At 34.9% G+C, this 22,638-nt stretch overlaps 2 protein-coding genes across 3 annotated transcripts; both read right to left on the bottom strand.

Annotated features, from left to right (window-relative positions):
- Nucleotides 1-3,017: 3,017 nt before the first annotated feature.
- Nucleotides 3,018-7,923, bottom strand: LOC111913097 (uncharacterized). Of its 2 annotated transcripts, none has more exons than XM_052767106.1 (4): nucleotides 7,376-7,923; nucleotides 5,917-6,136; nucleotides 4,974-5,640; nucleotides 3,018-4,876 (listed from the first exon to the last, which is right to left on the bottom strand). In XM_052767106.1, the coding sequence occupies exons 2-4, from the start codon at nucleotides 6,085-6,087 to the stop codon at nucleotides 3,261-3,263; spliced, it is 2,454 nt and encodes an 817-aa protein (XP_052623066.1). In that variant the 5' UTR covers nucleotides 6,088-6,136; nucleotides 7,376-7,923; the 3' UTR covers nucleotides 3,018-3,260. The 2 variants fall into 2 exon arrangements, with proteins under 2 accessions (XP_052623066.1, XP_052623067.1); XM_052767107.1 differs by having other exon boundaries at nucleotides 4,974-5,634.
- An 11,023-nt stretch (nucleotides 7,924-18,946) lies between these two features.
- Nucleotides 18,947-19,420, bottom strand: LOC111913088 (uncharacterized). The gene has a single exon (XM_023908817.1). The coding sequence runs from the start codon at nucleotides 19,418-19,420 to the stop codon at nucleotides 18,947-18,949; it is 474 nt and encodes a 157-aa protein (XP_023764585.1).
- Nucleotides 19,421-22,638: the final 3,218 nt, after the last annotated feature.

The raw sequence follows: 22,638 nt of genomic DNA, 5'->3' as shown, positions 1-22,638 counted from the left end.
GCGTGTACCAAGAGTATCGACGGTATGAAAAAGGATTGGATGAGATGAACAGTCATTGAAGGGGAGGCCAAGAGCGAAACTTAAGTTTGAGGGGAGGATTGTTGGGGTGTAAACCCAATTCCAGATTGGTAAAAAGAGAAACTAGATGCTAACATATAAGGCAATGAGTAATCCCTTCTATCACCAATTAGTTTTAGAAAATGGAACCTCATTGTTTTTCTATGTTGAGCATGTTTGACTAGTAGTGATCCTAACACATACAAAAAGGCTCTAGACTCTAGTGTCGATCCACTTGAACAAACATTGACTAATGAATAAAGTGTACATATAGTCCTAACAATGACTAATAGCTCTAGTGCATGTCTAGTCATCACAACGGTCAATGACTCTAGTGCACATCTAACCCTGACACTAGTTGATAGTTTCATTTTTATTTACTTATTTTGCTAGTTTGTTTTATCATATTTCATCTCATTTTAGTTAATATTCATGCATATTTTCTCTTTTTGTTATTTAATATCTTTATCGAATACTTTTAAGTCTTTTTAGTTTAATTGCAAATTTATCAAAGACTATTCAATGCGGAGCAATTGTGGGAGTGCGGGATCTTGAAACATGAAGATTGCAGTATGCTTGTGGAATTAAAAAAAAAAGGTGCATTTAGGCTTTGCTTGCAAAATGAGGATGGAATTAAGTTGGGCCAATGATGTAATGGATAAGTGATGATTTTGGGCTATGGAAGATCAAAGAAGAAATGTGCTAACTTAGAAGTGCTTAAATATCAATCAATTGGGCTTAGGATTCATACAAGTAGGTTGGACTAAAGTTAAAGAAGAGAGTAAAGGAAGAAGGCCATTCAAACGAGTTGATTATCATTGCAGATGCACTCATGCAACTACAACTATGGTAACAACATGTAATCACCATACCTTCTTGTTTTTGTAACATAATGGAAATGTTGGAGTTGGACTATATATATTCATACCTTCCATAATAGGAGCGCAATGTCATAACTTTTTCAATTGTATAACAATAGCCATTGCAATTTGCAAGTATCCCAAAATCAATGTAAAGTCAAAACTTATTAGGGAGGTAAAAGTGGTTCCTTCCCAACTCACTGTCACATCAGCTCCACATTACCTATACATCAACTTTCTCTATTCTATTTCATCCATCTTTTCCAATCCACAACATATGAAAAGAACATCTTTCATAACCCACTCGATTAAAAACATATAAAACAACATAGTATACAAGTTCTTAAGCATATGGAGAGAGAGAGAGAGAGAGAGAGAGAGAGAGGTGGAAAAACGCCTCCGTTAGGGAGGTTGGAGTGACATTTTTGGGTTGGCGGAACAGCCAGGGCAATTCCCCTGTGAACAAGCGGGTTGAGGCTTTGTCCTCACATGCTGTTTGAATCAACTTTCGCAATTGCCCTACACAAATACAAAACCAATGCGAACACATATATAAAAGTTGTCTCTACTTACATATTAACAATCACTTTATACTTTTCAATAAAAAAAATTAATTATATATAATAAATATCTATTCAATTAAATTTTAGAATGAATTTTTAACTTAGTTACTAAGTATATTAACACATATATAAAACCAATGCGAAACCAATGCAAAACCAATGTGAATACATCTATAAAAGTTGTTTCTACTTACATATTAACAATTACTTTATACTTTTCAATAAAAAAATTAATTATATATAATAAATATCTATTCAATTAAATTTTAGAACGAATTTTTAACTTAGTTACTACATATTATTAAATCCTATAATATTCTAATAATAAATATTTATGTATTTTAGAACCAAAGAAAGCTTTAGGAAAAAACAAATTAATATGTTATCAAACCAACAACAATATAATTTTATTTTTATATTTTAACATTTTGATATAATGGTCGAAATAGAATGTTTTTACGTTTATATCCGTGCTGAAAATTTCTGTCTATCTTTTACAATGTGGAATTTATGTTACTGTATTTCTATAATTTGTTTTATAATATAGATGTAGTCAAACACGTATAAATAAATAGAAATCAAATTATTTTCAATATATACATATGTTTATATTCTTTTTCATAAATAAATTATAAAACATTTATATAAGGATAAATTAGTGAAATAAAAAATTGACAATTAAATATAACAATATAATTAAATAATAGTAATTTTTAATTGTATAAATAGACCATTTAGTTTTGAGATTTGTCGTTACATGTTGAGTTGTTGACTTGCAAATGGTGAAATGGCGAAAGGCATTAGGAAAGTGACTTTGAAAGTGATTTACAAGATTGATTTGGTTGCTCTTTATGGTTGGAACTAAAAAAATCTTTCATTAATAAGCTTTTTAAAGACTAACTAAATAAATATATATGAAAAAAAAAAACTTTACAAAAATCCACTATTGGAGATGCTTTATACCATGGCGTGTACCCTTTGTCATTTTAAACAAACTTTCCAATCTCCCTTCTTAATCTCTACAGTCTACACACTTAACTTATTCAACTCACCCCACTCACCGATTCAACTCGGTCTTTTATTCTTGTAATATACCATAAAGATAGAAAAAAAAAACATAAATTCCAAAGTACCAACCATCACTAACAATAGTAAATCATCCATCCCTACCAAAATAGCCCATTACATTCACATTTCACTATCAAAGTACACAAAGCAACTGCCAAACTATCCAACTACAAACCATATGTCCGTACAATCATTCATACTTTACTAGTTTATTTCTTCAATCTTAATTCCTACATATACATCATACACCCACTCACTATTGTCTTGATAAATGCCTAAAAAGTATAGTTGACCAAATAATAACCCACTACGAGAAATCTATACAAAAAATATATATAGAGTTGGGAGTTAACATCTAACTTTTTCTATTTTGTCGTTTTATTTTTCTGTATTAACTCGAAAAAAGAAAACATCCATATATATATAACTTAACCAGATTAATATAGTATGATTGTTGGTGATTCAACGGTGATCAAGACTATCTCTGATGAAAATACCAAGTTAGCAAAAGGATACACAGACAAATACGGGTCGGGTCGGGTTAAAACCGAACCAAGATTTTGGGATATGACAAACAAACATGTACAATGACAATCCCAAAGAACAATTTCACTCTCAACAAGCCATAAATCAGCTTCCCTAAATTGGTTTTTTACCTCCCTCTGTAAAATTCAGAGTTCATGTAGTAAATATTATAAAAATTTCACAAAAATTACGTTAAAGGCACCACCACTGAATTACCCGCAGCACACCGTTGTCTCCGAGGACGTCTAGTCGTCTTCCCCCACCCTGTTAAGCTTCTCTCCTCCAATCCCACCACCTCTAAGTTTCCAAGCTGCTCCGACAATGGCGGTGGAGGAGGCGGCGGTGGTGGTGGTGGGGTGGTGGCAGGTGGTGGGTCCGCTGCCACCACCACTGCCTTCCGCCTTCCCCTTGTTCCGTTCCTCCTTGTAAGCCCCACATTCCATGAATACCCTGTAGCTTTCATTAGCCCTCCGAAGATCTGTAGATCTTCGGTTACCTCGTGTCTCGAAAGAGACACGAGGCCCGGAAGGATATCCCTTTGGAAATCTCTCCGGGGCCTACCTCGCCTCGCTTGACCTCTTCGCGGTCGAAGCGGACCCGCTGACGGGCCCGCTTCATCTGGCTCCTGAAAATCAGGAGCCAGAGGTTTTGGCATGTAATCTTGTTCTTTAGTCTCCTCTAATTTCAAAGTCAACTCTTCGTATTCATCGAGCGCGTTAGACACGGGACCCACGTTTCCGATTACATCTGCAAACCATAGGAGATGGTCCTTGTCCTCGTCATCAGATTCAGAACCAACCGCCACATCAGACGTTGACTTTGGTTGACCGAATATTGCAACCATTGCTTCGGCTGCCACCTTGGCGAGCTCTTCATCAAGTTTCTTGACCTCATCAATGGTTTCTTCTTCTTCTTCTTCCTCAATCTCTGGAACAGCTGGAGCTTCTAAATCAATCTCCATTGTTATCTTCTTCAAGCTTTTTACAGATACTGGTACTGTAATTTCTTCATCCTCTGTCACACACGAATTCAAATCGAAATGATTCTTGATTTTCTCATTTTCTGTATTGATTTCTTTTTCGATATCATTGTTTTCAGGATCATCATCCCAAGCTACATTAATGTCAAATCCTCTGTGTTGTTCTTGTTCCATTTCCTTCTTTATTTTCCCATTTTCTGAAACGCAAGAATTCCCAAAAACCGGAGGAATCTTTCCATTATTAACTGAAGGCGAATCATTTTTACAGATATCTGGTTTGGGTTGAAGCCATGGAAGCACAGTTTGATTGCATTTTCTTGAACTACTATTGTCATCATTACACACGTTTTCAACTGTATTCAAATCCATACCTTTTGTGGTGTCCAAATCTATAAAGTTTGAACCATTGAAGATCTTTTGTGACTTATCATCAAGATTATTGTAGTTTCGATGATCAAGAACACCAGAAGGAAAACGGGCACATGGGTCTTTTGACCCGGATGATGATCCACGATAGAATCCATTTGGGGTATAAGATCCGTTACTCTGCCACTTGTCTCCAAGAACCATGTGATGGCTTTGTGGAGATGATGGTGAGAGAAAAGATGGTTGTTTCTGAAATGAAGTCAACTTATGAGTCAAACTACCATTCTGTTTTTCCCAAGACGTTGCAAAATTTGATGAATTTGGATGTGGGTATGAAGTAGATGTGCGCGATGTAGGAAATGGCAAATGGGTTTGGTTTAATCGAGCATGATCTTGAAATCTTGTAGAAATTTCAGAGTATGTTGCTGGAGCCAAGTTCATATTGCCTCTACTATTCCCTGTTAAAAGAGTCAACACATAAAAGAAAATTAAAGGAAATTTCACAACCATCAATTAAAAAAAATTAAAAATACAAAAAGAGAATTTTTTTTTTACCTGTTTCACGGGTATTAGACAACCAATCCCTTCCACTTCCATTTCCCTTTCCTTCAATCAACAGAGGATTAAACACTCCACCAGGTCTTCCACTAAACTCATGTCTCTGGTCAAGAAACTGACCCTGACCCACGTGTGGTTTAGCCGAGGGTCCAAACCCACCAACAGATCCAGACCCATGAACCATGGGTTCATCAACATGAACCGGTTCATTAAGATCAGCTAACCCATTAGACCCTCTAAAACTCGATTCTTCTGACACCTGCTTACATTGCATTCCCTCATGTTCTTCATGATCCATGTTCTCATCGGGTGGGAGTTCAAGATCGAATAACTTTTTTCTAACTTTTGAAGGTCTACACTCCACAATCTCACAATCTTTTGAACTATTATTATTGTTATTGTTGTTGTTATTGTTTCCTTTTGAACAACTTAATGGTGAATTGCTTATTTCGGCTCCAAAAATGGAAGGTCTAGTAGCAGAAGGGAAGGTAGGCATTTGCCATTTGTGAATGTGAGTGTCTTCATAAGGCTTTTGAGAAGGTAGGAAACTTGAAGATGATGATGCATCGATAGAAACTCGGTGTTTATTTATTTCCTTTCTTTTGATTTCTTCCATCATGTCTCTTTGTCTTATGTAAAGGCGATGAAGTTCGTGAACCTGATTCTCCACAACAAAATCAGATAAATTATTGGTTGGTTTCTTATCTTTGAAAATCTTTTTGTTTTGAAAAATCTTTATATATCTAAAAGGGTTAAATGCAAGACATAGCAACACCCTTCCATTGATTTGTTTATTACAACAAATGACTTTTATAATGTCATCCAAATACAGAGAACTTTAATACCCAACCAAGATAATTTTTGTCAATTACAAAGTGTAAAATGACATATTTGACACTTTAAAAAGCAACTTTTTAGGGATTAGAGATAGTATTAGTACCTGGTTCTTGAAGATGGCTTCATGTTCAAGCATTTTCTGCTTTAATGCATCCTTGTCATCTGAAATAGTCCTTGGTATGAAACCGTTGTAATAATGACCATTATTCAAAGATTTTTCCCCATAAAAAAGAGGCCAGCTACTACTATTGGAATCCTCATTTGCATCCCTCATGGAGTAATACCCTTCAAAAGAGCTTTTGCAGTGTACTTCTGTTCCATTCCTATTGATTCATTAACACATAAGATTTTATAACAATTAATACACTTCAATAACACAACTTTAAATCTTTTTGATATATGAAAACTATGCTACAAGCACCCTTTAAGTCATTATGTTCAGATTATGTCAGAAAGAAACAATCGTGTATACTTGTCCAAATTAAATGCTTAACCCATTAAGCTCATTAAGTCAAAAAGAAACAATCCCTTAGACACTAACGTAAATCTCAAGGAAAACCCAATTTGATACATTCACACGAATTATATAAAACAACACGTCTCATTTAACTTTTAATGTTTATAGTCAAACAATTATGCAAACATATGACTAAAAAGAGGTACGCAATTAATACTCTAAACTAACTCATAAAATCAGTTGACTATATGTAGCAAATTCATTGCAAACTTGATCTAAAGAAAATAGTATATGATCTAAAGAGAAAATTTTCACTTGATTAATGTTCATCTATAGATATCAAACACATTTTTTATATACTTCCAGATACAGAATATATTATAAGCTACGGAAAATTGCTCATTCACCATGTTATCAAGGGCATAAGAGTAAAGTTACTGGAGAAAAAAGAGTCAACTTTACAACCTTTCTGGTCACAAAATATTTGCATTAATTAAAATTTGATGTTGCTGAAGTAATCAAGTAGAAATTTCCCCAAAAGTTAGCTTGAAATTAGCTTAAATCAAGGAGAATTAAATGTAGCACTCAATTGCATTTTACAAACATTCAATGAATCTTCAAAGTATTTCATAAGGTTTAAACAAGAATTAGAGCACCGAGGCATTAAGGATCGCAGTTCAAGATGATTATAATAAGATAAATTACGAGGAATAAAGCTTTTTAATAATAAAATTATCATTCGTGAAATCCCAGATTAAATCTATGGCTAAATTCAAACAATCTATCACTCGACGCACAAATTAGCATCTCAAGAACCCTATCCATGATTGTGAAAATTTTCCCCCTTTTGCAGCTTAAAATTAAAGGAGAATCAAAATTAGAAAAATAATAAACAAACACAAAAGAACAGATCCCGCATGATAATCATCAGTCGTCATAAGACAGAGTAATATCAAGTGTTTAATCTCAATTATCAAAAACGCAAATCAAGAAAGTAGAAAAGTAATTCAAAAAAAAAAAAAAACCTAAATTTATTGAATATAATCAAACCCCAAAAACCCACCATGAATCTAAAAACAACTGAGAAACTATATGTGAAATTTACCTTAGACCCACATCCTTATTTGCGCCCTGCTCCAAGAATTTTAGATTGACCGAATCATTGAACAATTTCTTCAACCCTCAAGAACTCAAAGAATCTTGAAGCCAAAATAGACAGGTGGTAATGATAAAAATAATAATAATGATAAATATTTAATAATTAATAGTAATAATTGTTTATCAGAATAAAGAAAGACACAAAACCACCATTGAAGGAAGTTAGAATTAGATCATCACTTCATGGGTATATGAAAAAGATGAAGATTTTCGATCTGCTGGGCCAGTGTCTCTCTCTCTCTCTTCTGAAAGAAAGGAAGGTTTTTTTAGAGAGAGAAAGAAGGGGTTTTGAAGAGAGAGAAAGAGAGAGATCCCAGATAAGAAATCTTCACACAAACAAACGACCTTCTAAGAACAGTGACATGAAATTTGTCAACATCCGGTCTCCTTTTTATTCTCTGCTTTTTCCTCAATCCTCACACACACTGATTTTTCTTTTGCTAAATAAATAATTTTTCTGGGGTTTTTGAGGAAATGAAAAGAAATGAGCATTTCTAGATTCTCTCTACCTTGCTTTTGGTACAGATATTAATGTAAATTTATTATCATATACTAAAACTGTCCAACATTTATTAATGTCTACATTATATATTCGTATACAATTTTATATATATGTAACGTTTTATCTTATATATGCTTTATAATAATTGGTTTCAAACATTAACTTAATACAAAATCTTAAACTATTCCATTTAATTATATTTATTTTTGTTTTCATTGATTGTATTGTTTTAATTTTAAATGTTTTATATAAAAAAGAGTATATATAATGATTGAGTCGAAATTAATATATTTAACCGATCACAAATCACATATATAATGACGAAAAGGATATAAAGTCATTTGTGACCTTTTGATACTCAAAATCATTTTTGATACCTATGGTTTCTTAGCCAAGCGGTAATCATGTTGATAACAAAGTCATAAAAAAGATTATAAATAAGAGCTATTTGTATAAAGCAGTTGTAAATTTAATTTACGACAACTCTGAATTTGTAAGATTTATAATGTTTGATAGTCTTTTAAATTTGTTTTTTATTCAGTCAAATACCTCTTATTTGATCAAACTTGAGGTAGTATCTTAAATCTTAATGAACATTTTACAATCTCTTCCCATTTTGCCATAATACCCATCGACACCCACAAGCGAAACACGACTTCATATATCGCTCCCAACTCACGACCTCCAACGCAAAGCTCCAACACCATCGGTCTCCACCCTTGCGAACTTCAATCTTCTTCATTGTTCAGGTACAAAATTGATCCCAACTCCTTGAAATTGACTCCCACCACCAAGGTCGGACCTTCGACGCCAAGCTATGACAACGATGCCCTCGTCAGCGTCAGTCTCCACCCTTGTTACTTCTGATCTCCTTCATTGCTCGGATACAAAATTGCTACAAAAAATCTCAAAAATTCTTGTTATTTCCAAATGATGGGTGCTTCGTTTGAACCGATTAACATCTATAAATCTAAAATTTGCCTTGAAAAACATGATGATTTTGTATGTATTTTTATACAATTTGGGGATGTATAAATTTAGTGTGTATATATAAGTGTGTGTGTGTATGTATTTATGTACGATGTGTGTATGTATGTATTATATATGTATGTATTATGTATGTATGTATTATATATGTATGTATCAAGCAGTTATACAATATATGTATATGTGTGCATTTGTGTATGGTATGTGTATCTATGTATTAAATTTGTTTTTGTCTATTATGTGTATGTATGGATTTCTTAAAATATTTGATGGTTTTTATATATATTATTATTATTTTAAATAGAATGGTAAAATGATTATTTTATCATCAACACAGTCATTTAGATGTCTAACAAAACAACATGATTTCAGTTAGAGACAGATTTTTCAGAGCATATATCTAATTCAAATATGAATAAGACATATTCTACCAAATAGCCCCTTAGAGACAATATCATAACTTTTTAAACAACTATAATATTTGCATAAATTAGGACATTAAGTGTTACCCACCTAATGGATTGTGTAGAGCATACGCCAAGCCAATAGTTATATAAAACATGGACCAAACCAGTGGGTGTTGGGTTCATGATGTCTTATTCTAAGCCAAGACTAAAAAGGTTGACAAGGGAAGGGCAGCCGAGTCGAACCCATAATGAGGAAATGAGGAGTCGACAACCAAACTAAGTGGAGTCGGTAACCAAGGTTAGGTTGAGTTGGCAATCAAGGTTAAATTTAATCGGCATCGGTTGCCTAAGCCGCTAGCAAGGCTAGCCGTGATTTCCAGGTAACCAATAGCTTAGGCATAGTTAGGGTTGATCCATGCTTGTCAGAGATATCTGGAAACCTGTATCCAGGTTGGGAAAATTCATATAGTCGTCATGTAAGAATCTAGTAAATGAAAACTTAAAATTTAGTTAACTTATATTAATAAATTTTAATAAACTAATTATTTATGAAAGTTATAGTTAAAGCTCAGAGATTGAGATTTTTTTTAAAGAGAGCTCGGAGATTGAGCATTGACTTTTCAAAATTGAGGTTTATGGTGTGACATTTGACTTAATCAATTTAGTTAGAATTTGGACATAAATTGTTCATATATTAGCATTTTAGGATTAAAAAAGGTTATTATATTAGAAATGTTAAATGGATGACATATTGGAAATAAATCAAAATTTTGAAAGTTGGAGCCAAGTAATGAAAACTTTTTCGAGGAAAGAAATTAAGGAAAGTTTATATCTAAGAACCCCCAACCCCATATTGTAGTTCATTCAAATCGTGGAGAGCTTGGTGGAAGAGAAGACATTGAAATTTTGAGAGAGGATTAAAAGATTAAAAGCAAATTTGAAGTTCCAGTGATGTTACAACAACTAATGCTTCACGCGGAGTTAATAAGGTAATTGATTCAATCATATCTTTATCGTTTAAGTTTATAACGCTTGATAAATATCATAAACTCAAATTATATGGTAAAATTCTTTAATTTAGTGTTGAACTATATGTTTCCTAACACTATTTTAGTTATGTAAGATCATTTCCATGGTTGCAAATGAGTTCCTAAAGCTTTAATAGTTGTTTTGAATACCTTGTTAAACTCATTCATATATCCAATGGAATTTAATTTTTAACATTTAATTATCTCAAGTTTATGTTTTGAATGTATGTTTAATGATGCAAAGTCAAATCATAATGTTGAAATCTCCAATTTGGTTAAATGGGTTTATGTGCTTTTAATAGAGCCTTTGGGTTAAAATTTGATTAGATCATCATAAATTCATTAGATGCTATTAAATGTTGTTAATAAGGTTTAATTATACTTTAGAGTTGGTATGTTCGTGCTAATTGCAAAGCATAAGTAAAAATCAATCATAGAGATCAATTTTGAAGTTTTTGAAGTCTAAATTAGATGGTACATGATGATGTAACATCCCCCAAAAATCATGATAAAAAATTTCATTTTCAAAACCATTTAGTAACTCATAAGTCATACAAAACATCATTTTCAAAAAGCCATAATCATAAATCAGAGTATCCCAAAATCATCTATCAATAAAATATCTAAGGATGATGTGCACAATCACGCCTTCGCCTTGCCCCGGTCATCTGATGTACCTGAAACCAAATTGTAAGCTAAATCTTAGTGATTTCCCCCAAAATTCCCCACACGGAAAAATATATACAAACATGCATGTTGGATCCATAGTCTCCTGACTGGATTACCCCTAGCCCACAGCGGCCCGACTGGATTGCCCTTGGCCCATAGTCTTCCGACTGGATTGCCCCTGTGTTTGTTGGCCTAGAACACAAAGCAGGACCACCTAAACCCACCCACATTATGTCAACATATGCAACATATAAACATATAACCAGCAAATACTGGTAATCAAACAGATCTACCAATCTAACAAATCAGTATAATATAGCATCATCCTATATATCATGATACATAACACAGCCTAGTGGCCTGTAATTGGTGCCTTCGACCCACGAGTATTGTGAGGAACACTCACCTCAAAGTCTAGATGATAGTTGAACTACTTACTACTCCAAACGCCAGCTCTACAGGTCAACTATATAATAAATAGGGACTAAGCCTCAATCTAGTACTCAAATCACTCCATTTTGACCTAAAGTCAAGCATGGTCAAATTTGATGGGTTTTGAGCACTACAACATTCCTATGATGTACATGAAACCCTAATGCTTCGGATCTATGTTTTTCTCAAGTTATACATGCAAAGAAAATTCTCCAAAGCATGAACCCTAACTAGCATGCAATTTTCGGAAATCATACCATAAAAAAGGGTTAAAAGAATACCTTTAGCTTGTAGTTTGTAGATCTTGACCTTCAAGAGCTTAGTACCTCAAATGTTGGACCTCTAGTGAGTTACAACCACCAAATAGCAAATTGGAAGAATATGAGAGAGGTTAGGAGGCTCAAAATCGGCTAGGGTATTCTCTTGGAAAGCAAGTGGCCAATTTTGGGAGCCCTAGGGGTTTCTTATATAGTTGAGCAATTAGGTATTTGACTGAAACCCTAATTCTCTGCTTAGGGCTTAAGCAATTGTCACACCCCCGAACCGGAACGACGGAAATGTCCGGGGGCAGATGATATCATTTTATAGTATCATAACAGTTGAATATAAATGAATCATAGCAACCCAAAACATCACACATTTAGGTTACAATTTTACATCGTTTGCATACTTTGTTTGTTCAAAAGTTAACAACAAATAGCTGAAAAGTAAAAGTTCATGACGTAGCAACTCCTGCTCTAAAAAATAGGTTGAATACATGTTCACTAATTTCATGAGAATACAAGTGATTTTAAAAGTGTCAACAATTAAGTTGGTAAGTTAATAAGCGTTTTATATGAAAAGCATTTTTAACTGCTTTCCGTAAAAATAGTTTTGTATGCTTCCAGAAAATCCGATATTTTTCTTAAATTGAACTGTAGTCTTAAAACCCTAAGACTATAAAAGTAAGTAATGTTGTACTGAAAGATATTATGTAGTTTTCTCTTTTCATAAAACTGATGAAGTGTAAGTTATCCCATAAAACGAGTAGTTTTGTTAATCCCTATGTGAGTTATTATAACCATACTTAATATGACTGATATGCCTGAACGACGTTCTTCGGGCGTCGGAATTGGTAGACATTTGTCACCCTAGACTTGTCAGTCTAACTGTAGCGAACATTTGAGGTGTGGGGTGGTCAATCCCGTATAGATTTATACACATCTATCTCGCTCTCCCTCCACGAGACTCTGGTTATAATGCAGTACTTAATGGGTACACTAGGTAGGTACGGTGAAGTGAATGTCTCACAAGAGCATCAACATATGTACATGAACTATGACTCATTTTTCTTGTAAAACGTAATAATTATACTTTTGAATAATTATATAGTTTTTCTGAAATGCTAGTGCGGTTTGTGACTCCCAAACTATACCAATTATAGTTTATTATGAATGTTTTGTTACTCCCTTTTATATATATATATATATATATATATATATATATATATATATATATATATATATATATATATATATATATATATATATATATCCACAAGTTAATGCATTTAGATGCCTTAAAATATTAATTCATATCATGTACTTCCAACACAAGATTATGAACATTTAGTATGATAAAATAAATATTTAGTTTTTGGCTTCTTCTTAACGATATTTACCGGCCTCTATAAATAAAAATAAACATGACTTGGTAAAAATTGCTTTTACCCTTTTCGGGATATTTAACTCCCGCTAAATTTATATGTTCAAAATAACATCTTTCTAGACAAACTAACAAAGTTGGGTCATAATTTTGTTAGGGCCGCTTTTGTACAAAACTCTATTTTTACATAAAATAATCGATTTCTAAGTTTTCTTTTTGTAACGCAAACTCTTAGGTATTTTTGCATAGTTTCCAAAATGTGTGATTCAAAACAGCATGTTTTAGTTATATTCCACAAAAATAGTGTAATAGTTGGGTTATAACCATTTTTGCTAGAAAATCATATTTTGTTCATGAAAATTCTATTCTTTTAAATTTTGGTGGTTATGACCTTTTCTTAAGAAACATATGCCATGTTTGTACTTATTCTTTTTAGTTTTGTGCTTCAAAGCAACATACCACATGTGAATGTGCAAGTAACTAGTAAATACCACATTTTATGCAAATAACACTTTGTTTAAAACATGAAAATGAAGCTTGCACAACGACTTGAACTATTATGCAAGGTTTACTTGTATTCCCTCTAAAAATATGAAAAATATTGAAAACAAGGGGTATGAACTCACATTGGGTGGATTTTATGGATGGTTTGAAGTGAGAAGATGAAGATTTCGAGCCTATCTTCTTGAGTGAAGTTGGTAATCTTCTTTGGAGGTGTGATTTTCTAAGGGTTTCACACATGATAATGTGTGTAAAAATGACGAAATTTACACAAAAATGTGTTAAATCACTAGAGGGTTTCAAAAATACTTACCAAAATCCTTAGGAACAGCTTGATGATGATGAACTTGGAGGAATTTCGAACTTGATCTAGAGAGAAGAAAGACGTTGAAGTAGAAAGAAGATGGTAAGAGTGGGAAAACCCACTCTCGGCCGAAGATTAAATGGAGGAGGGGGGAAGTTGGGTGCATGGTTATTTAGGGGTCAATGGTATGCTTTGCATGGGAATATGATGGGTAAAAGGGTGTAAAGTTAGGAGGTCGAGTCACTAGGTCAAACCTTGGATTCTCCACCCAAATAAAAATCCCCAATACCGAGGAGGAGGTTTTCGGTTCTTAGTGCCACCAAGATTTCGGTCCAATGAGGCCGAGAACCCTAGTTGCGAGGTTTTCGGTCTGAGGGAGGGGAGTTCTCGGTTGCAAGGCTTCGCTCTTTTAGGGCATCTTAGTTCAACTTAAACACTTCCAAGACATTCTTCATGCAAATTAATTTTCAACATAGACTTTTCAAATGTTTATTACAACAAAGTTGTGATGTGGTTTCTATATTGCACATAGCTATACTTTGTTTGATCTGAATTTCTCCGGTTGTCATAACAATCCAATAGATCCTTCCAGAAGGCCTCTTGTGGACGAATTTTATGTGGGCTACACATAGATTTCGTCCATCCCTTCTTAGGGATCCATAAGCCAAACTTTGCAACTATTAGATAATTGCAATACCAGTCCCCTTAATTCAATTAGTTTCTTTTAATCACCAAATTAATTCCAAATTAATTTATGATCAATACTAATTAAATAATATGATTTCTCAATTAATATATTATTCTTATAACATATTAATAAATCACAATTAACCTCTTTCTCCATTATTCATCCAGTCAAGTTGCTATGGTGAAGGCAACCAAAAGGACCATGCTACTATCGGGTCAAGTACATACCAATTATAGTTATGGGCTTAGACACCTAATCCATCAGTCTCCCACTTGGATAAATCTAATAACTATAGCTGCAAGTATGACTTCAAAATCCGAGTAGCAATCGTAGCTCTCAAAAGCCGATGTCGAACTCTGACCTAGTCAATAACGTGTCCTTTAGATAAGGGATCATGTAGTCCTCCGTTCTCAAGATATCGTGTTGACAAAGACATGGAATATAGTCATACTCATTGTCCAACAATTTGTTTCCCGATTTCTGATTTGTTTGACATAGAATTTAATTGAACACATCAATTCAGTCCTGACCGGGCCTAGCACATAAGTCAACACAAAATCATCGAGGGGCCCACGATATCGCTTTTAATCCTATTTGGATAAAAGGAACAAATAAACTTTGACTTATATGCTTGTACTATTTACTTATTAAATCGTATACAACAATACATTTTACAACATCAAGTTACTGATGCATTTACGCACTATCAATGCACAACCAACTTGTAAACTACAAATCATATATCTCGGTTTAAAGACTATACAATATTATCATCTCACAATCACTCATGATAAATTCCATGAAGTGATTCATATGAGTGTTGGTTTAATCCAATACTCAAATCATAGTTCAAGAGCACTCATGGACGTTGCAGCAAACGTTTTCTATGTCTAAACGCTTAGAAAATCTACAAACCAATTCATGACAGTCTAACATCATAGCCTACTACCAAAGTATGATTGACTATGGATGATTCGAATAATCCTATTATTCTGGAAGTCAAAACATGCAAAAGTGAAACAATAGTAAACAATTGACACAAGATAATAACTTTACTCATAAATAAAACTCCTTTATTCAATCATCAAATGTCAATTACATTTTATCTATTATAAGTTTCTAAATAAGTATCTAATCACTAAAACTAATATCGTCCTTCAGATCAATGCTCCTTGCATGTTGTAAATGCTTAACCCTACTCAGGCCCTTTGTGAGGAGATCTGTTGGGTTCTCTTCTGACGATACCCTCTTTACCGCGAGGAGTCCTTCTTCTACCCGATGTCTGATGAAGTGGTATTTTCTATCGATATGCCTGGATCACCCATGATCCCTCTTTTCCTTGGTCAAGGCAACCGCTCATTCGTTATCGCAGAAAATCTCCATAGGCTCCTTTATGGCTGGTACAACTCCAAGGTCTCTTATGAAGTTCTTCAGCCATATCACCTCCTTCGATGCTTCGCTCGCTGCTATGTATTCTAATCCGCACGTTGAATCAAGTACAATCTCTTGCTTGGAACTTTTCCAAGTCACTACTCCTCCATTTAAGGTAAATACCCAGCCCGACTGAGAGCGGAAGTTATCTCTGTCGGTCTGAAAACTAGCATCACTATACCCTGTCACTCTCAAGTCTTCACTTCCACCACGTACAAGGACCCATTCCTTCTTAGATACTTAAGAATGTTCTTTACAGTTATCCAGTAAGCTCTACTAGGGTTCCCTTGATATTGGCTGACCATGCTCAAAACAAAAGTCACATCAGGGGGAGTATATGTCATAGCATACATGATCGAGCCAATGGAAGAAGCATATGGCACTCGACTCATTTCCGCTATCTCAGCATCAGTACTCGGGTTTTGAGTCTTACTCAATTTGGTATTGCTTTGGATCGGTAACTCCCATTTCTTGGAATTCTCCATGCTAAAATGTTTTAGCACTTTATCCAAGGAAGTACTTTGAGTAAGTCCTATTAGTCTATTACTCTTATTTCTCAATATCCTTATCCCTAGAATATAAGCAGCCTCACTGAGGTCCTTCATAGCGAAACACTTCCCAAGCCAGAACTTAACCTCCTGCAAGGTTGGGACATCGTTTCCTATGAGTAGTATGTCATCTAAATACAATACCAAGAAGCTAAATATACTCCCACTAGCTTTGGCATATACGCATCACTTATCCTCACTTCTCGAAAAACCAAACTCTTTGAATTTCTCATCGAAAAAAAGATTTCATCTGTGAGATGCTTGTTTCAATCCATAGATGGATTTCTCAAGCTTGCACGCTCTATTCGGGTACTTTGCATCCATAAAACCCTCTGGCTGATTCACGTAAACATCCTCAACCAACTTCCTATTAAGAAAAGCGGTTTTAACGTCCATCTGCCATATTTCATAATCATGAAACCCAGCTATGGCTAGCATTACCCTTATAAATTTGATCTTGGCCACTGGTGAGAAGCTCTCGTCATAGTCAACTCCCAGAGTTTGAGTGAAACCTTTCGTAACCAGTCATGCCTTGAATGTGTGCACTTTCCCATCCATGACGGTCTTCTTCTTGAAGATCCACTTGCACCCGACCACCTTATGACCTGGTACATTGTCAACCAAGTTCCAAACTTGAATGTCATACATAGATTATATCTCGCTGTCCATCGCCTCTTTCTATTTTGCAGACTCCGGGCCTGCCATGGCTTCCTTGTAGTTGTTAGGTTCATCCATATTTGTTAGTGTAATATCACTAATAAGCATATCACCCTCAGCAGTTATATGGAAACCATATAACACAGGTGGAACACTAACTCTACTTGAACGTCTAAGAGGTAAGGACTCATCAATCGGTTCAACATAAGTTTCCTCCTCGGGTTGAGCACTAGTGTTTGAGGTTCCTTCATCACTTGATTCTTGAAGCTCTTCAAGGTCAATTTTCCTCCCACTATCCTCTTGTCATATGAGTTCTCTCTCTCTCTCTCTCTCAGAAAACCCCTCTCCTCGTAACGAAGACAACATTGTCACTTGATCTGTAGAAGAGATATCCAAAGGATTTTTGTGGGTAGCCGATGAAAATACACTGCTCACTGCAAGGTTCAAGCTTATCGTGAGTCTCTCGTCTTATGAAATCCTCGCAACCCCAAACCTTGATATGTGCCAACGAGGGAACCTTCCATGTCCACATCTCGTGAGGTGTTTTGGCAACCTTCTTAGTTGGGACTACATTAAGGATATGGGCGGCAGTATTTAAGGCATACCCCCAAAATGAGATAGGTAATGAAGCTCAACTCATCATGGAATGAGCCAAGTCTAACAAGGTTCGATTGCGCCTCTCAGCTACACCATTGAGCTGCGGTGTCCTAGGTGGCGTTAATTGTGAAAAAATTCCACATTCCTTAAGATAGTCATGGAACTCGATACTAAGATACTCACCATGTTGATCGGATCGGAGCATCTTTATCTTCCTGCCCAATTGATTCTCCACTTCTTGCTAAAACTCTTTGAACTTTTCAAAGGTTTCTGACTTGTGCTTGATTAAGTAGATATACCCATATCTGCTATAATCATCGGTAAAAGTCACATAGAAGCGGTTTGCATCCCTTGTAGTGGATCTAAAGGGCCCACACACATCGGAGTGTATGAGATCCAATAATTCCTTACCTCTTTCACAAGTACCAGTGAAGGGTGACTTAGTCATCTTTCCAAGTAGACAAGATTCGCACGTGTCATCCGACTTTAGGTCAAATGACTCCAACACTTCATCCTTTTGGAGTTGGGCTATGCGCTTGTTGTTGAAATGTCCAAGATGACAATGACACAAGCATGCCTTGTCCAAACCATTGGACGAATCAATATGCAACACATTATTTCCTAGGTTGTCTACAACCATCATAGTTTCATATATACCATTACAAGGCAATGCTTCAAAATAGAAAGTACCATTATAGAAAGCATTAATAGAACCAATTTCATTATTAAACGAAATCTAAAACCTTTTTCTATACAAACCATGAAATGAAATAATATTCCTCGTCATCTCTGACGAGTAGCAACAATTATTCAACTCTAAGCCTAACCCACTACTAAGCACTAAAGAATAAACTCCAATCTTGGTGACAGGAGACGCTTTCCTTTTCCCCATGATCAAGTTCATCTTCCCATGCTCCACATCCCTACTTTTTCTTAGACCCTGTAAATCAGAACAAATGTGAAAACCATACCCTGTGTCAAGGAACCAAGAACTAGCATGTGATGAGTTATTAGATTGAATAGTGTAAATACATGTGAAGGTGGGATTTATCTTCCCATCTTTGATGTCTTGCATATACTTCGGGCAGCTTCGTTTCCAATGACCTTTTTCATGACAGTGGAATCACTCTACTTCTTTTGGATTAGACAAAGGAGCAGCAGAACCTCCATTGGTTCCACTTGAAGAAGAACCATCATGAGACTTTCGCTTGTGGATCTTAGAAGGAGCTTTCCTCTTCTTCCCTTTTCCTTGTCCAATTGCCAAGACTGGGGCAACAACAGTAGGAGTTGATGTGACAGCTTTGCCTTTAAATCCGGTTTCAGTAGTTCTTAACAACCCTTGAAGTTTGCTCAAGGTCACCTCATCCTTGTTAATATGATAATTCATATTGAACTGTTCATAACAAGGAGGTAATGAGTTGAGGATAATATCAATGGACAACTCTTCATCGAAGTTGACATTCAACTTGAGCAAACGATCCACGTATCCTTGAATTCTTTGCAAATGGGTCGTGATGGACTCTCCATCCTTCATTTTGGTTGTTATTAACGAGGCAACTATCTCGTACCTCGCTTGGCGTGCACTTTGATGGTACATTTCCATCAAATCTTGGTGCATGTCATAAGGCCAATAGTCCTCGTAGAACTTTTGAAGCTCAGGAGTCATAGTAGCTACCATGATGCACGACACCTTTGTCACCTCTTTGCCCCGAGCCCTATAATCGATGATTTCTTCGGGAGTAGTAGTAGTTTTCGTTGATCTCGATGAGTTCTTTGTCGAGAATCTCTTACTTCTCCTCGTACCTTTGGGCCATGCAGATGTTGCGAATCCAATTGTTAAAGTTGGATCCATCAAATGTGACCCTCCCACAATTTCCCAAGAGAGAAAGTGGGCTCGAGGAGTTGGTGTTGGAGGAGTTCGAGCCTGAAATCTGAAAAAAAAAAAAGACAAAGCTTACATTAGACAAGAATCCTTAATATAACACCCAAATCAAATATTAAGGCTAGGACCCAACACAATATTCTACAATTCAGAAAAGGGATGACGTAATCCAATTGCAAAATATTTGAAGGTATGTAAATGACGATTTACCAATTTCCACCATGAAAAACGAAAATGAATATTAGGTTTTAAATGAATTGAAATTCCTAGATTCTTTGAGATTCAATGAACCTTTCAATGGCATGTTTAGTCTTGATTATGCCCTTCAAGTTTGTGACTGGGATACCAAGGATCACTAACAAGGTGTGAATAACCATGCAAATTTGCTTGGTACTCTCAATGTCATTTATCACCTAATCAATGTGCCAGTTAACCACACACGCTCCATTGATCTATGATAAACATCGAGCTACCCTTTTGCCACCCTTTTTAGTCCAAGTTAGTGTGTCGGTTAACCACACACGCTCCACTAATGACTTGGCAAGGTGCAAAGTGGAATTTCATGGAATAGCATCATTTTCACATTTTTCCTAAAGTAACTAAGAATGGGAGTTTATGAAAACATTTAGTTACTTTATAATAATCATCATACTTATTATTGAGAAATTATTGCCCTATCTTACCCGTTCGACGAACGACCATCCACTAGTCAAGAGTGCGGTGGGTAAGAGTGGATACCTAATGGCGGTCATTTTATAGGCCGCTTCCTTAAACACCCCCGAGACCAACTTTGTGAATGTGGCCTACTAACGGTAAGACTGACCCATCTTATATATATATATATATATATATATATATATATATATATATATATATATATATAAGTATTAAGCTTTTAATATTATAATAGTATAAGGTTTGTAATTTAAACTTTTAAAACACTAGGGTTTAGAATTTAATATTTCAAAATTAAAAACCTTTTAATCAAATTTTAAATTTCAAAACTTGAGGGCAAGTTATGAAACTTTTTAAAACTTACTAGATCAAATTTAAAACAATTAAAATAATCATATAATTTTATCATTATCTAAATTTGACCTAATCCAATTTTATTTTGCAAGAATTACAATTCAAAATTTACAAATAATTAGTTTATCATATAATCTAGTAATTATCTTAAAATTTGACCATTATTTTCCTATTAGCTTAGGATATCCATTACCATAATAGAAATATCAGATTTTGACAGATAAAATAGCTTATGGTAATTATCCATATCTGATTTAGTCTTAAAATATTAACATCCTGCATTCAGACGAGTCAACTCGTCGAGTCAGGCTTTGGACTCGCCGAGTCCCAATATGGACTCGTCGAATTCATCTGCCAAGTGCTAGAAAACGATTTCTTTCAGCTTTAATTAATCAACCATGGCATCAAATACAACAAAAAAAGTCTATGCTCTGATACCACTGATGGGTTTTGAGCACTACAACATTCATATGGTGTACATACAACTCTAATGCTTCGGATCTATGTTTTTCTCAAGTTATTGATGGGTTTTGAGCATTCTAACACTGCTAAGGTGTACATGCAACCCTATAAACCTTGGATCTATGTTTTACTATGATACATGAAAATTTGATTTCCAAGGTTCATAACCTATCTAGCATGGCATGGGGAACATGGAATGTAAAAGCTAGTAAGAAAACATACATTTCTTGTTGCTTGAATTCCTTGAGAACCATGTGAGCCTAGCACCCCAAATGTGATGCCTCAAATGTTTTACACAACACCAAAACACTTGGAATAACTTTGAGAGAAAATGCACACACACTCAAAATTCGGCTAGCCCTCTTGTTCTATCTCTAGTGGCCGATTTTGCATGGTATGGGGTTTCTTTTATAGTGTGTCACAAGTAGGGTTACACCATGTAAACCCTAAATGACATGAATTTTCATTTCTAGGAGCCATGGGTTCAAAAACACCATGGAGCATCCATGAAGCATCTTATGGGTCTTAGCCCAACTTAATAAACCATGGATTATAAGCCCACTATTCAAGAATGGATGATTTACACAATCAACCCCATATATTTAATTAGTCTCCTTTTGATCACAAAATTAATTCTGAATTAATTTTTGACCAATACTAATTAAATAATATTATTAATATATTAGAACTTATAACATATTAATAAACCATAAGTGTCCTTTCTCTCATTTTGTCTACCCAAGTGTCATGCTGCCATGCAACCCAAATGGACCATGCCAAACCGGGTCAAGTACATACCAGAATTAGTAATGGACTTAGACACCTTATCCAACAGTCTCCCACTTGGATAAGTCTAATAACTATAACTGCAAGTATGACCTCAGGAACCGATCAACAATCGTAGCTCTTTCTAAGTCTCGTGGAACTGAGATAATGATTATACGCCATTTAAGATAAGTGATCATATAATCATCTGCTCTCAAGATATTAGCCGGACAAATGCATGGAACAATGTCGTACTTATTGTCCAACAGCTTGTTTCCTGATTTCCGATTTGATTGACATAGAACTAAATTGAACACATCAATTAGGTTCTGATCGGGCCCGGTACATAGGTCAAAACAAAATCATCGAGGGGCCCATATATCGCTTCTAATCCAAGAAGGAACATATAAACTTCGATTCGTATGCTTGTTCTACTACTTATTGAATCATACACAAAGGCACATTTTATAACATCGAGTTACCAATGCGTTTTCGTACAATCAATGTATAACCAACTCATAGTCAACAACTCATATCTCTAGATTTAAAGACTTATATGATATTACCGTCTCACAATCACTCGAGATAAATTTCATGAAGTGATACAAGTGAGTGTGGGTTGAATCCAATTATCAGAACTTGTGAGTACTCATGAATGTTGTAGCAACTCTTGTTAT

The sequence above is a fragment of the Lactuca sativa genome, chromosome 8 (assembly GCF_002870075.4).
Source record: "Lactuca sativa cultivar Salinas chromosome 8, Lsat_Salinas_v11, whole genome shotgun sequence".
NCBI classification, from domain to species: Eukaryota; Viridiplantae; Streptophyta; class Magnoliopsida; order Asterales; family Asteraceae; genus Lactuca; species Lactuca sativa.
This window is presented reverse-complemented; position numbering and strand designations above follow the sequence as displayed.

What these genes read in the sequence shown, in the direction of transcription:
- LOC111913097 (XM_052767106.1), bottom strand. Translation starts at nt 6,087, where the DNA reads ATGAGGGATGCAAATGAGGATTCCAATAGTAGTAGCTGGCCTCTTTTT. An exon ending in AAGCCATCTTCAAGAACCAG is followed by an intron (nt 5,641 to 5,916) that starts GTACTAATACTA and finishes TTTGTTGTGGAG; the next exon opens with AATCAGGTTCACGAACTTCA. An exon ending in GTCTAATACCCGTGAAACAG is followed by an intron (nt 4,877 to 4,973) that starts GTAAAAAAAAAA and finishes CTCTTTTAACAG; the next exon opens with GGAATAGTAGAGGCAATATG.
- LOC111913088 (XM_023908817.1), bottom strand. Translation starts at nt 19,420, where the DNA reads ATGTACCATCAAAGTGCACGCCAAGCGAGGTACGAGATAGTTGCCTCG.